We start from the raw sequence: 16,379 nt of genomic DNA on the forward strand, positions 1-16,379 counted from the left end.
CAAGCCACCGTGCTCTTTCAGCATGACCACATAGATCGATGCCACTAACGTACAAACAGAAAATCAAAGCTCTAGCTTCGGGCTGCATGGGCACCGCTGTGGCGCCTCCGCAGGGAGGAGAGCGGCAGAGCAACTCGCAGCAAGAGACAGGCGTCCAACTCCACAAAGGAAACATTTATTCACCCCGCACCGAATGCTCCGAGTGTACCAGCATATTCTCACAACACGGTCACTGATTGCTAAGCGTATTGTGGTGGCCAGGTGGGTTGTTTCAAACACAGCACTTACTCGTGCTTCCGTACTTTACTCGTATTGCATTCTGTGCACCACAGATATCTGGTACTGTTCGGCATTTCTAACGCCTGATGGGAAACAAAGCAGGCTGACCGTTCTGCAGCGGCAGAGCTCTCGGCACACGTCCCGCACATTGCACACTGCGCGCCACAACGTTGTTGCTGCTTGTTGACAGCACAGTGGTGTCCAGATTACTTCTTGCACTTCTAGGGCGTATTTGAGGAGAGGTCACAAAGCTTGCTTGTCGTGCATGGCTCAAAGGTAGCGTTTGGAAGCCCGGCAGAAGAGGGTGCCTGTTAGCTCGGTTTGGGAGTATGCACGAACCGGTCTCGGTGCGAGATTTATCATATTCTGGTCTATCTATATCAACTGTTAACAAAGGTGAAAGAAATTTTCGCATGAGTTTTTTTTCCCCTACTGCTCAGCCATTTGTGCACATACCAAACTTCGGCAATCTCGAGCCTTGCTATGTGGAACTGGCTCGAAGCAGTTTTCTTGGTGAATGATATTGCCGAAGCCAAGCGAACATCATGAGCTGCTGTGGGCATTGCTCCACCAGTTGGTCAAGCCTGACAAGACACTGGACGAGATTCTTTTGGCCCTTGGAAACCACTCCTGCCTGAAGCAACCTGCCGTCATGCGGGTGAATCCGTCAGCAATTTCATTTTAAAGCCTCTGCGGTGGCTCAGTGGTAATGGTGCTCAGCTGCTGACCCGAAAGACGCAGATTCAATCCCGGTCACATTTCAGTCTAGGTGTACTGTGCGATGTCAGTGCATGTTATAGAACCCCAGGTGGTCGAAATTACCGGAAACCTCCACTATGGTGTCCCTCATGGCCTAAGTTGCTCTGGAACAATAACACCCATAAGCCATACAAAAATTGGGAAATTGGGTTTTGGGGAAAGGAAATGATGCAGCATCTGTCTTGCATCTGGGTGGACACCCGTGCCATTAGGGAAGGAGAGAGTGAAAGAAGAAAGGACTCCAGAATAATTTAAACTGCCTGAGGATCTTTAACATGCGCTGACAACCCACAGCACATGGGCACCTTTTGCATTTCGCTTCCATCAAAACATGGCTGTTGCGGCAAGGTTTGAACTCTGGAACTCCAGCTCACTTACAAGTGCACTAATCACTGAGCCATCGCGGTGGTTTTTCATTGCACTGCTGAAAAGTCTTTCAGAGGACTGTAGCTTCAGTGCTGAACTTAAGAACGGCCCCGCGACCATATCGTCTGTGGCATAAACAAAGCAGATGTCGAGACATCATCAGCAGTAGCCTGACTGTGCCCACTGCAAGGGGGCAAAGGCCTCTCCCACATCTCTCTATTAACCCTGCCCTTTGCTAGCTGCGGCCTCCCTGTCCCCGCAGACTTCTTAATCTCATCCGCCCACCTAACTTTCTGCCATCCCCTGCTACGCTTGCCTTCTCTTGGAATCCATACCGTTACTCTTACTCTTTCGCTACTGCGCTATAGGCCATCGGACGTATCCCTCTGGTCAAATTTTCTGCACGAAAAACTAAATCCGGAGTTTGTGGACGTGTTGCACCATCTAATCTTTGCACTCAGCCACAATTTTTTTTTTTTTTTTATTGCAGTATTGGTTTAAGTTTTTGGACGTTAGGGGGCGTCATCAAAAATGAAACTTTGAACGACCACAGCAGCGTCAGCCGATGAACATGGCATCCGCATCGCCGTGCACTCCTTGAAAGCAAAGCCGACACCGCGCACTTCGGCCGGTTTCGGTTCCGTTTTTTGTTTTGAAAGAAACAGTGCTGAGTCAGACAACGACGTGCAAGCGTCAGGTTTCAGGTCAGTAAATCTCTGCGTATGGTGAGGTCAAAGAAGTCCACGGCCCCAATCCTCCCATCGAATCCATTCGTCATCAACTGAAAAAAAAAATAGAAAAAATAGAAGGAACTGCAAGCTGTGCTATCAAAGAACGAAACAAGGTCAAACGTTATGGGCAGCACCTGTCAAGTCTACCTCTGCTTCACACCTTCACCCCTGATTGCTGTTCACAGTGGCACCACAGTCATCACCCCTGGCTTGACCGGCCATAGGAAGTGCAATAACTTTTCCTCAAAGCAGAAACTGGGAAGAATGACAGCTATAAACATGTGCAACGGTTTGTATATTCCAGTTTTCCTCGGATCAGCTTCTGGCCTAGGGCAGCCGGTAATTTTGGTTTTTGCTGTACACTTTTTTGGTGTTTTTGGCAAATTGGCAGTTTTGTTAAATTTTTGGCATATTTGACAAATGAGTGTTCAAGTACTTTTGCACACACAACTCTGCTATTTGTTTCATTCAGGAGTGTTACTAATAAGCTACAATATCATGGATTGCAATATGCGCTGGGTTTGTTACTTCTTGTGAAAAAAAATTTCTTGTGAAAAAAAAATTTTTGTTTCAGCGCACCAAATCGTCCATTTCTCCGTGGTAGCAAAAGAGTTAAGGACCAGTGGTCATCTTGCCTTCACATTACACGCCCTGCCCGAGCCCATTTCCTCATCTTGATTTCTACTAGGGTGTCATTAACTCGCGTTTGTTCCCTCATCCACTCCACCACCCCGCCGCGGTGACTCAGTGGTTACGGCACTCGGCTGCTGACCCGAAAAAACACAGGTTTGATCCCGGCCGCAGCAGCCGAATTTCGATGGAGGCGAAATTCTAGAGGCCCGTGTACTGTGTGATGTCAGTGCACATAAAAGAATCCCAGGTGGTCGAAATTTTGCGGAGCCCTTCACTACGGCGCCCCTCATAGCCTGAGTCGCTTTGGGACATTAAAGCCCAATAAACCAAACCAATCCAAACCAATCACCCACTCCGCCCGATTGCAATCTCTTTAACGTTAGACTTATCATTTTTCTTTCCACAGCTCGCTGTGTGTTTCTTAACTTAAGCTGAACCCTCTTTGTTAGCCTCCACGTTTCTGCCCCATAGGTGAGCACTGGTAGGATATATCTGCTGTATACTTTTCTCTTGAGGGATATTGGCAAACTGCCATTCATGAACTGAGAGAACCTGTCATATGTGCTCCACCCCATTCTTAATCTTATGGTTATTTCCCTCTCATGATCGGGATCAGCGGTCATAACGAAGCAAATTACTCATTGGCATCCACCCAAGCACAGCCATATGGCTACAAAGGAAAGCTATACAGCTTTCTCAGAAACTTCGTCGTTAAAGAAAAATTTGTCCTGCGGCCATATGCGGAGTCTCCTCTTCGGCCGTCCTTGTCCTTTTGAGCGCAAATTTCACTGTCAAGATGGAAAACCAACTCGCCCACTCAATTCCATTATTCAAATATGCGGAGCGGCCAAATCGCCCTGCAAATGAGCCCTGCTTCTATTCATCTCCGGTGACCAGTGACATATTGCTTTTTTATGTCATGGGCAGCGGCAGATTACGTCACGGATGTGGCAGAATAATGTTGCACACGTAATTAAGCAGGCACAATTTGATTGTTTTTTGTGAGCGCCTCGAGGCGGTCAATTCGACTGTTGCATTTGTGACAGAAAATGGCGGCAGGTGGGGCGCAGAAGTAGTGGGTTTCTGCGGTCACCCCTGTGCCACAGCTACATATAAACAAAACATGCTTATGCTGGCAAAGAACTTTATTTTTCCCCTCAGATCACACTTCAGGCTCATCTTGTGTTTCCCAAGGCAAAAGAAACAGAAAACCACACATCGACACGCTGCAACACTTCACCTTTTGACACTTTTGTCATCGACCGTAGCAGCCGAACAGCATAGACTTGAAGTTGTTTTCGTCGATTTTGTACCAAGCACGGCTTCTTGCAAGTTTGCTTCGCAGACACGTCGCCTTCACTGCCTTTGTTCAGATTGTTCTGTGCACTTAGGTCAACCACACAGTGGCTTGATTTCAGATGCCGCTTAAAAAACAATAATGAGGCGTGGAATCGGCTGTTTTAGTCTTTCTACACTCGATTTTAAAAAAATTTAGCAGCCGGTCTCTTGCCGTGCAAATAAATGCTCTCGGGACGCCGCCCTGCTGTAATTGGCCGATTCCTCATTGCGTCAAGTGGCTACATCTGATTGTTTCGTCATTTTGACACAGTAACTTGTGGTCGGATCTATGATCGGTCCGTAATACGGCTCCTGGTATGCGTTTCGAAACCAAGAGCACCAATTCACGAGAGCTGTCACTTTATGGCTGCGCCTGCACCAGTGAGTAATTCATCATCATCATCAGCCTGACTACGCCCACTGCAGGGCAAAGGCCTCAACCATGTCTCTCCAATCAACCCTGTCCTTCGCCAGTTGCAGCCACCCTTAATCTCATCCACCCGCCTAACTTTCTGCTGCCCCCTGCTACGTTTGCCTTCTCCTGGAATCCACTCCCTTAAGGACCAGCGGTTATCTTGCCTTCGCATTACATGCCCTACTGAAGCACATTTCTTCCTCTTTATTTCGACTAGGATGTCATTCACTCGCGTTTGTTCTCTCACCCCACTCCGCCCGCTTCCAATCTCTTAATGTTACACCTAACATTTTTCTTTCCATAGCTCGCTCCATTGTCCTTGACTTAATCTGAACCCTCTTGGACAGTAAGTAAGAACCCTCTTGGCAATGGACAGTAAGCTGGTCGTTCTGTGATTTTTCAAGTCCTTGACGTCTCCTTTGTTATCATGGAAGACAGTTGGGCTAGTTGGTGTGAATTCGTTAGTGACTGCGACATTGCAACTAGCGTGGAAAGCACAAGGACAGCGACCAAAGGAACCGACGGGACAGCACGCTAGACTTCAACTGATGTTTTAATGCGCACAGCAGATTTTTACACTTCTATTCGGCGCATGCTCAGGAGACTGTACCCCCCTTGTGCTTTCCACGCTAGTTGCAATGTCGCAGTCACTAACGAACTCCTTTGTTATGAATTAAGATAATGTTAGCATTTTTCCAAGCTTCCGGTAGACTCAAGGTCATAAAGCATTGCGTATACAGGGTGGCTAGTTTTTCGAGCACAATCTCTCCTCCATCCTTCAACAAATCTGCTGTTACCTGATCCTCACCAGCTGCTTTCCCTCTTTGCATTGCTCCTAAGGCTTTCTTTACTTCCTCCTTCGTTGCTGGCAGGATGTCCCATTGCTGTGCTCGACTGCCTCTCTAAGTAACGTTCTGATTACAGTGGCTACTGTATCAGTTTGTATAGAAATCTTCGGCTACTTGAACTATCTTATCCATATTGCTAATGACATTGCCATCTTTGTCTCTGAGCATATACATCTCGTTTTTACCTATGCCCAGTTTTCTCTTCACTGCTTTTAGGCTGCCTCCGTTCTTTAGAGCATGCTTGATTTCCTCCATGTTAAACTTTCTTATGTCGATTATTTTGCACTTATTTATTAACTTGGATAGCTCTGCTAGTTCTATCCTGTCTGTGGAGTTAGATGTCCTCATGCTTTCACATTTCTTAATCAGATCTTTAGTCTCCTGAGATAGCTTGCCGGTATCCTGTCGAACCATCCTGTCACCTACTTCTACGGTGCACTCCGTAATGATAGCTGTGAGATTATTGTTCATTGTTTCAACACTACGGTCGTCTTCTTCAGTTAAAGCGGAACATCTTTTGTGTAGTGACATCCTGAATTCCTCCACTTTCCCTCTTAACGCTCACTCGTTAACGCTTCACTAGTTTCCTCCATTCCCTCTTCAAATCTAAGCTAGTACGAGACCTCACCATTCTGTGGTCGCCACAGCGGACCTTTCCGAGGACCTCCACATCCTCTACTATGCCAGGGTGAGAGCCAGTCCTGTCCTGTTGCGTTTGTTGTCTTCGTTTTTTAGCGCCAGTACGCCTTTTACGGAATGAAGTTTATTTAATTTTAAATCTCACCATCGGAACTCTTCCATGTCCACTTCCTGTTGGCCCATTTCCGGAAGAAGGTATTCATGATCCGTAAATTATTTCTATCTACGACCTGTACTAATAACTCTCCCCTGCTATTGCTAGAACCTATGCTCACTCCTGCCAAAGGCCTTCTGCGAAGGCTGGCAGTACCTCTGAAAAAAATTCAGGGGGCACTTTGACTATCTAAAGTGGGTAGAGGCGGAAGCGTTTTCCGCACCACCTTCGCTGTTTCTGTGGCACTGGTGGCGTCACATATAATTGAGTACTAATTACTAAGTGATGACAAATCACTAATTAATGGTTAATTACTGATTAATGCCTGAATACTAATTAACTGCTAATTAATGACGCTTAAGCATCGCCTTTAGGAGTGGAACGCGACAGCGCGTTGTAGCGCTGCCAGGGAGTCCACGGAACGCCACCACCCGTTCAGCGCGATGCCTTGCCCTTTGAACGCAACGCTTTTTGAGGAAAGGAAATGGCGCAGTAATTCTCTGTCATCTCGGTGGACACCTGAACTGCACCGTAGAGGAAGGGAGGAAGTGGGAGTGAAAGAAGATAGATAAAGAGGAGCCGTAATGAAGAAAATGAAAATTCTATTTGAGGAAAGGAAATTACGCAGTAACTGTCTCACAAAATTCAGGGGGCCACTTTTTTGACCTAAAGTGTGGTCACTGATGTGTGGTTAAGATGTTAAGCTTCGCCCCTAAGAGTGGAACGCGACAGCGTCTTGCAACGCTGCCAAGGAGTCCATAGAACGCCATCGCCCATTCGGTTCTACGCCTCGCTCGTCGGTAAATTGGTTTTTGAGGAAAGGAAATGCATCTGTCTCTCATTTGTTGGTGGACACCTAAACCTCGCCGGAAGGGAATGGAGGAGGATAAGAGTGAGTGAAGACACCGTATTCACTAGACGCGCCTTTGTTCATTCCAAACCATCGAGCTGGCATGGCGGAGTGGATAGCATGCTCGTCTCTCACGCCGAAGACCGGGGTTCGATTCCTGAGCTCGACCAATTTCTTAATCGCTTTTATTTATTTATATGGCCTGACTAGTAAAGCTAATTAAGTAATTAAGCAATTAACTAAGCTCAGTCCCACTTACTTGGAGCATCACTATACGATCCCTTCAATTGGTTGCATGGTTACTAGCCAAAGTACAATTGGCCCCGTTTGAAATTCGCGCACTGTGACGTCACGACCGTTTCCACCAATTGAAAAGCGTGACATTTTCTGTCGACAACTGCTGCTTACAACGATGAGACATTAAAGGCTTCCGCCTTAATAAATAAATAAACCTATCCCATAATCACCTACCACCTGGTCATCAGACAGCTTCTTGCCTACCTTCGCATTGAAGTCGTCCATCAGTACAGTGTACTGTGATTTTACTTTGGTCATCGCCGATTCCACGTCTTCATAGAAGGTTTTGAATAATCTGGTCATCATGGCTTGATGTAGGCACGTAGGCCTGCACTACCTTCAGCTTGTACCTCTTATTAAGCCCAATTACGATAGCTGCCACCCTCTCGCTAATACTTTAAAAGTCCTCTATGTTGCCAGCTATACCCTGATTGATGAGGAATACCGCGCCTAGTTCTCGTCTGTCTGCTAATCCACGATAGCACAATACATGCCCACCCTTTAGTACTGCATATGCCTCATCTGTCCTCCACCGCCGCGGTGGCTAAGTGGTTACGGCGCTCGGCTGCTGACCCGAAAGACGCGGGTTCGATCCCAGCCGCGGCGGTTGCATTTCTATGGAGACAAAATTCTAGAGGCCCGTGTACTGTGCGATGTCAGCAATGCACGTTAAAGAACCCCGGGTGGTCGAAATTTCCGGAGCCCTCCACTACGGCGTCTCTCATAGCCTGAGTCGCTTTGGGACGTTAAACCCCCATAAACCAACCAACCAACCTCCTAACCTCACTAAGCCTTATGACATCACATTTTTTGCTCCCTCATTACAAATCTCTTCTGCCTTGGGGGATTGCCCTAAACATCTGTGCAAGCCATTGTCGCGCAATCTGCTTCCATGGCGGCTGGAGCTGCAGAATCTGCGCGATTTTGGCACTGAGCACTGAAGAGATTTCCTGAACTTTTTGTGAACCACACCTTCATGGTGGTGGTGCTTTTTGACACGAATCACATCGTGCAGTGGCGCCATCTTGCTACAGGTGACAAAGTGCAGCGCCACTAGAACCAGTTCATGCTGTGCAGGCAAATCAGACGGAGATTTGGCTGTTCTTTCTGTGCTAGGTCACAAAAGTTGCGCCGCCATTTCTTGCAGTGTAGCCCGACTCTAGTGGTCTCAGTGCAACAGTCAAACTAGCCCACAACAGCGCCAGCGCTAAGCCTACTTTTCACCCCCAAATTCATTCCAGCCGGTGAAGGTGGCACCATCACATCTTGCTTGCGTCGTAGATCTGCAGCGTATAACGGTCGCATTTTCTCCCTCCATATCGGGGAGCATGCCCTCACCTTGTTGCCCCCTCCTCAGCCAAGGACCTGATCCGGGGCCTGCTGCGCACGGACCCTGCCCAGCGGCTCAGCATTGAAGAGGTGCTGGCCCACAAGTGGATTGCGGTGAGAGGGCTTTTCCTGCCCCCTTCCTTCTGCATTCAGCTGGTGCAATACAAGCTGTGACTATAGAATTTGCAAGGAATCTCCAAAATTCTTAAAATCTCTAAATTCAGTTTCGTCTAATTTTTTTTTTCTTCAATGTACCTTTTTCTTAAAGTCTACTATCTGCAGAGTGCTCAAATTATATACAAGAGTAGCAACTTATGCTTTACACAAGAGTACCAAAATTGTGCTCTTCCAGCATAAAACTAGATTGTTTTTTTTTTTTCATTGTATGTGCAATAAAACTGCCACCCATAAATTGTTTATTTTTAGTCTGAAAAATACAAATCCATTGATTCTGGTGCCAGTTATGTAAGTGGTACTGGTGAACATCTGTGAAAAATTTTGTTTGCTTATGCCTTATAGTTCCCGAGGAAAAAGCACACAAACCTCCAAAAATGTTGTTTTGAGAAAAACTCCAATAAAGCCTCTGAATGCCATTTTATTCATCAAAAATTCAGGGGGGCACTTTGTTGACCTAAAGTGCGGTGAGTCGGAAGCCTTAAGTGCGGTGTTGCTGCTGGTGTCACTGATGTGTGGTTAAAGGGACCATGCAAAGAATTGAAAGCCGCTTGTAAATGTTAGAAGTGATGCTTAGAAGCATTGACACCAAGTATGAGTCTTCGAAACTGAGCCGGCAATTTATTATGAATTTTTAAAAATCGTGTTTTTTAAAATTCGCGGGCCGTTTGGTGTCTTCGTAGGGAGCCATTTTGGAACCAAAATCGGGAAAACAGACGTCACTAGTCCCATGACATCGGCAGGCCACCACACGCTGTCATTCGCTCGAGCCGCGGCAGCTACGACGTCACGGGCACACTTCCGGTAGCGGTGAAAATCGTCTGCTCGAGCCGCCGCGCGGCCCCCTCGGGCAAGCGCGAGCCAGCTAGGCATTGCCTTCGCGCGTATGGTTTCAATTTACCTCTGTCGCCTCTTTCTGTCGCGAGTTCGGGAGCCAAGAAAGCGCAGAGACCGGAGAGACGCTGAAGACGCACGCTGCTCCTCGGGAGTGCGACAACCGGAAGTCGTAAACCAAACGTCAGTGAATGACGTATGCATGGGCGGAACCCAGACACGGAGCTGTTTTCTTTATTTTTTTATGGTGCCCCGCGTGTACGAGTTTACGAGTGTACGAGCGTGATTTTTAATCGTCTATAACTTCGTTATTGATGCTAACTCAAAAATTCTTGCGCTGGGGCAACGACTGATGGATTGCCTATCTTTACGTAATCTCAATAAATTTATTTCATAGTCCCTTTAAGATGTTAAGTTTCGCCTCTAAGAGTGGAACGCGACAGCATCTTGCAACGCTGCCAGAGAGTCCACAGAACGCCATTGCCCATTCGGCTCTACGCCTTGCATGTCGGTAAATTGGTTTTTGAGGGAAGGAAATGTATCGCATATCTCGGTGGACACCTGAACCTCGCCATAATGGTCAAGGGAGGAAGATAGGAGTGAACGAAGCTACTGTATTAGACCCGCCTCTGTTCATTCCAAACCATCGAGCTGGCATGGCGGGGCTCGCACTCCAGAGGCCCTGGTTCGATTCCCTAACTCGACCAATTTCTTACTCGGTGTTATTTTTTATTTATGTGGTCTGACTAGAATGGCTAATTAGGCTAAGCAATTAACTAAACTCAGTCCCGCTTACTTAGAGCATCACTATACCATCCCTTTAATTGGTTGCATGGTTACTAGCCAAAGTACAATTGGCCCACTTGAAATTCGCGCACTGTGACGCCACGACTGTTTCGACCAATTGAAAAGCGTGACATTTCTGTCGACAACTCCTGCTTACAACGATGAGGCATTAAAGGCTTCCGCCTTAAAAATTCCTTTCACATAAGAGCTACAAGAGGAGCCCCTAGTTGCTGAAAATTGTTCTACAAAGAAGGCCAAATTCCGAACCGAAACCAAAACTTTTCCGACGTGATTACGAGAAAGGACCATAAAACCATTTTTGAAATCTTGTATACCCAAGTGTAATATATTTTCTGAAGGATAAAGAAACTCTCTATCGGATGATTGCAGAATCTCAGAGTCAAATTTTTGGACAACGCCACGGCTCACCCCACTTAAGCTGCTGTTAGCAACGTTGTAGCTTGTACACCGTATAGTGGCTTCTCTTGACAATCTCAGCTTCTATTCAACTCAAACTCATTTGACCACTGCTATGCAGCATATTTGATTACCATCAATCAGCACAGCTCAATCCAATGTTCTAATAACCTGGGATGTTGAGTGTACCACAGCAACCAGCAGGTTAATGCAAAAAGTGATAGAATGAATGTGAAGCACTGTTGACTGTTGTGCTGCTCCTGTTGTGTCCATACTAAGGTATTTTCCAACGGGGTAAAGTTGCCCAAAAAAACGATGGTGCGCATAGAGTGCAGCCGACGACTGATTTTGTTAAAATTTCCTCTCAGGGATGAAACTATGAATTGAGCATGTAGCACTTTGTCGACAACTTGCAGCAGCATCTTGTTGTAATTAGATGCATTCATGCCCTGTTTCTCGGTATTGCCCAGAGCACTAATCTCATTCAGACATGCATGAGGCTGTAGTCCACCGTGAAGTTCCTCTCTTCAGAACTAACTGGTAGCTCACTCTCCAATGGAGAGAGTGAAAACCCACGGGCACCTCTCAGCTCCATCGAAACATGGCCGCCGCTCAGTGGTCGAGCGCCCTGGCCACCGTGCTGGCCAGAGCACAGTGGTACTATCGTGTTTTTGCGATTCTAAGTGCCTCACACCCCTCTATTTTCACGAAAAAAATTTGAAAAGAAGAGCTTGCATGGGAATCTGAGCACCCCCTTTTTTGCGAGGAAGAGCCTGTAGCCAAGTGTGCTTGCTCACTCTGTCTTCGAGCTGCAGGTGTTGGAGTCCACTATAAATTTCCACTCTATGCCGGAATTGGCAAAATGGTTCTGAGTTTCAGGGTGCCGCAGGAGCTTCCACAAAATGCCCACATCTCTTGAGGCTCGTTGTAATAGTTTGGCCTCTGCGTGACACAAAACGGCGGAGAGCCTGTAAGAATCTGCAACAAGTTCAAGATGCACGGCCTGAGTCACAGCGCACGTAACACTTTACGGTCCTCCGACCGTTCTCCTTCACCATGAGGGAAAGTCGAGGCCCTGCAACAGGTCCGCTTGGGGGGACGTCCGGCCAGGTGGAAGCAGCCCTGTTGCTGTGCCGCTTACACACCACACACGATCTCACAACACAAGCCGACGCCCCCCCCCGCACAATCCTCGCAGCTGTGTCTCTTGCGCCTGCGTGGAGCAGCTGTCGATGGGCTGGGTGCACCAGCAGTGTTGTGTAGCAGTCGGGTGTCGTCTCTGAGCAGATTCGCCCTTCAATCCTCAGGAGGCCGTCTTCGTCTGTCCACAGCGCAAATTCTTTCAAGGCAGAGTCGCTTTGTATGCGGCTGCTTTCTTTGTGCTTTCCAGTTTCGCACGAAATCTGACTTCTGAGCCAAAATTTCTCCGCATGTTCGATTTCTGTTCCAGTCAAAGGGCCCGGGTTCCTGTCAGCAGATCGCAGATTTCTCACGCACTGGAAAATCCAGCCTGTTACTCGATTCATACAGAGCTGAATTCAGATCATCTTCTTCTTTCAGATCATCTTCGTTCAGAGCAGCTGGACCTCCCTTTTCTGCTCAAGTTCTTCGTCATTTAAATGCCACATTTCAGAGTCGTAATCTGTCATGAGACTCACGTCTTAACTCTTTCCGTACCATGGGGAAAATGACCATTTTGTGAAGGTTTCCGTACATTTTTTTTTCTGTAAAAACTATTGGAATCAATATTGTTTGCAATGCCCACCAACAGAGCTGAATAAAGGTGCTTTCTATTAATATACGTTTAAACAACAAATTGCATGTTGCAACAAAAAATTTTATTTGCTAAAAACGAGATTTTAGAAAAAAATTCAACAAAACTTGCAAAAACATGCTTGTATTTAAAAAGAAAAAAATGTAAAAAATTTTCTGAAATATGCAAAATGTTTGTTACTCTATTGGCCACACTCTGTAAAATAAAAAAATCATTTCCATCTTGAATAATATTCTTGCTACAAAACAATAACTGGAAACCCTAAAGTTATGCATCGGAGTGCAGCCGCCTTTTTTTCAGGCTGGTTTCCATCATCGCCGATGCGAAAAGTGAATCATCTTCAGCACTTTGCAACATTTTCAGGCTCATTGTTGCACAGGACGTCGATTAAATCACTCGCAGACGAAACGGAGTCCTGAGATTTGCAATGTCTTAGAGCGCGTGCCGCGCATGTCGAGGCTGCCAAGCGACTTTGATGGTACCGCATCTTCGGAGTGCGTTCAAAAAATGCCGTTTTGTAGGGGCAAAAAAAAACTATATCGGAAACAAAACTTCAGTTCTCCGGCTACAAGCCAGATGCGCATCGTGCCTGTAAGCAACATGGAAGGCTCCGAAGTTGAGCGGCTAAGGCGTCATCTGCGGGCAACACGGTGGGCAATGAGCGCAGGTCCGCGTCTTCATTTCTTCGCAGCGCATTAGAAGGTGCCCCCTCGCGGGACAAAAGAAAACTACATCGGAAACAAAACTTTGGTTCCTGGCCTACAAACTACATCTGCAGCGTGGTCATTGGCAACGCAGAAGGTTCTGAAATGGGGACATGAAATGATCGTTAGCGGACTAACAATGCTCAATGGGCGCGGTAGGGAAAGAGTTAACCGCATTGTTAAATACCGAAGGCGATTCTCCGCTACATCATGATTGTCAGACATTTCCAGCTCGTCTTTCCAAGGAAGCTTTTCTTCGTAGCGATCGTGGATCTTCTTGATACTTTTAGCAAAAACTTCCATGGCTTGTGAGCCTGAAATTGGGGTCGATGCGTCTGACACACTGGTGTTTTCCTTGTTCCAAGAACATTTTTAGAATCGGAGCGGTTTCTCGATCAGCCATGTTAGTTCTCATTACAATAGCATGTGTGCAAACTGTCTCTTGACATTTGGACAGTACTTGGCCCTGAACTGCCCCTCCAAATACCGTCTCGACGGCAGTCAGCTTGTTAGGCAGCTTTCGCACCTTCCCAGTGATGCATTCCCAATATTGATCACAGCCAGTCAGCACATCAGTTGGTGTGCCGTCGTTAAGAGCTGAATCATCACCCAAAGGAAACAAAGTGTTTCTCTGATCAGGTCGTTGGGGCAGGGGATAACCTGTTCACATATGTTTCTAGGGCTTCGATTTTCTAGTCGGCGAAGGCACACTTCAACTCGCCTGAATGTGCGTCCTCCTCCAAATACTCCCTCCGGCAGTAACTCTGTCCCGAGCATTTTGCACCCGAGTTTTCTGGAGCAGTCCTCTGTTGTGAGTGTTCTCTGACTGCCGCTATCAAAGAGAACTCAAGAAACCTTTCTTGCTTTAGTTCCTTTGTTTATTTATTTATTTTATTTTATTTATTTACAAATACTGCTAATCCCAATTGGGATTGTGGCAGGAGGGCTTAGTAAGGTTAACAGAACGCGGTCAAGCATAATCGGAACATTCAACTGGTCAGCATGTTAAGAAAAACAACAAACGGTAAAACGAAAATACAACCGAGCTGTGACGGAAACAATCAAATAACACATAGAATAAGGCTAATGTCGGTAGTATAATACAAAGAATAACAAAATGTTAAAACATTGCTAGTTGTTATAATACGCAGACAATAAGTAAACAGTAAATATTATAAGCGTACACTGCAAAGGCATTAATATAGTATAGGTGTTTAATTTATGTAACGCTGCATAGTTTGACAAAAAAAAGCTTACACATAAAAAAAACAAATAACCATGGGTAAATAATAACAGAACGCAAGCAACCAGGAATGAATAACTAATAACATGACATACTCTCAACTGCAATATCAAATTTTGTCAATGATGAACTGTTATTAATGGATGGATCAAGGCTGTTCCATTCTCGAATTGCTAGTGGGAAAAAGGAATTTTTAAAGCAGTTAGTATGGAAATGATACTCACTTAATGTATGCGAATGTTTATGACGCGTTGATCTTGCTTCGGAAAGGGAAATATATTTAGTAGTGTCGAGTTTTAGATGTCGATTTATTAGTTGAAACATGAGTTTTAGTCGTGCGACTTTTGCACGGGTCTGCAATGATTTTATTCCTTCAGTTTTCATTAATTCAGTAGGCGAATCGGTTATTTTGTATTTGCTAAATATAAATCTGACTGCTTTTCTTTGAACGGCTTCAAGTTTGGTTATATCTTGATTAGCATAAGGAAACCAAACGACGTTAGCATATTTGAGAGCAGATCTAACCAAAACATTGTAGGCTAAAAGCTTAGTTTGAAAAGGGGCTAATGTGAGGCGTCATCTAAGAAAAAAAGAGTCGTTTCAAAGCTGTTGAGGTGATTTTGTCCACCTGAGGTCATTGGTTATTAGTATGCCAAGATACTTATGATTAGTCACTACAGTAAGTGGTGTGCCATTTATAGTATACCGAAAGTCGGATTTATGTTTCTTTCTGGAAACTGTCGTAACAGCAGATTTAGTAGCGTTGAGTGTCATCTGCCAGTCAGTGCACCATTTTGCTATAGAATGTAATGCGTTGTTAAGAGCTTCATAATCCTCTATTGTATTAATTTCGCGATAAATTACACAGTCATCGGCGAACAGTCATATATTAACGTTGAGATTAGTCCTCAGATCATTTATAAAAATCAAGAAAAGAACAGGTGCCAAGACACAGCCCTGAGGTACACAAGACAGCATTTACTACGTGGGAGGCTTGATGATTAATTTCTACAAATTGTGTTCTGCCTGATAAGGAGTGGCTAATCCAATTAACTATAGAGCCATGACCTAGAGATGATTCTAGTTTACTAATTAGTTTAATGTGTGTAACCCGATCAAATGCCTTTGAAAAATCTAGTAGTATTAGATCGTGTTCAGGAAAGAAAAAAACAGCGCTAAGTTGTAGACAAACCACACAGAAAGACGCTGACTCCAACTGAGTTTATTGAAAGCCACATGTAGCATATATATAGCCCGAAGAAGGTGAACGCATGCGTATTTCCCACATGGCAAAAACACACACACACATACGGACGATAACCTCTCATAATCGCGTATTTTTTAACAATCTGTGCTCACTTAATCGTAGGGAGATAGAAGTGGTGCTGACGCACATGCCACCCCTCTCTTTGATAAAAAAGGCTTCTGCCAGTTCGCGAGCTAATCTATCTTTACTTCTGGTTAGAATTTTAATCTCTTCAAGTCGTGGTGCACAGTGTCGGCAAAAAAAAAAAAAGAGTGTCGGCAACGGCTGTCAAAACACCACCTCCGATTCTTTCACCCCTGCTACACCGATAAGTGAGAAAGCGTTTATCACAAACAAAAACTTCAGAGCTGCCAACTTTTGACGAAAGCCACGCTTTGGTAAGGCGAACAATGTCAGCGTCACATGGTCACAAAGCTCATCATGTTTAGGCAAAGCACTTCGAACGTTAGTACTATACAGAAACTACAATGCATTCTGGGCTGCAGATCATTGCCCACCACCCCACACGCATGGCTAATCTCTGGTAGCTCCGTATGAGAGGC

At 45.6% G+C, this 16,379-nt stretch overlaps 1 protein-coding gene across 1 annotated transcript in view; it reads left to right on the forward strand.

The window, feature by feature from the left end:
* The window catches only part of MAPk-Ak2 (MAP kinase-activated protein kinase 2), a 183,478-nt gene that overhangs the window by 131,965 nt on the left and 35,134 nt on the right, over window positions 1-16,379 (forward strand). The window contains exon 8 of the mRNA XM_089562625.1: window positions 8,667-8,752. Coding sequence (XP_089418751.1) covers window positions 8,667-8,752 — 86 coding nt within the window. The remainder of the gene's footprint in view (window positions 1-8,666; window positions 8,753-16,379) is intronic.

The sequence above is a fragment of the Amblyomma mixtum genome, chromosome 10 (genome assembly GCF_055824585.1).
Source record: "Amblyomma mixtum isolate Tamu chromosome 10, ASM5582458v1, whole genome shotgun sequence".
NCBI classification, from domain to species: Eukaryota; Metazoa; Arthropoda; class Arachnida; order Ixodida; family Ixodidae; genus Amblyomma; species Amblyomma mixtum.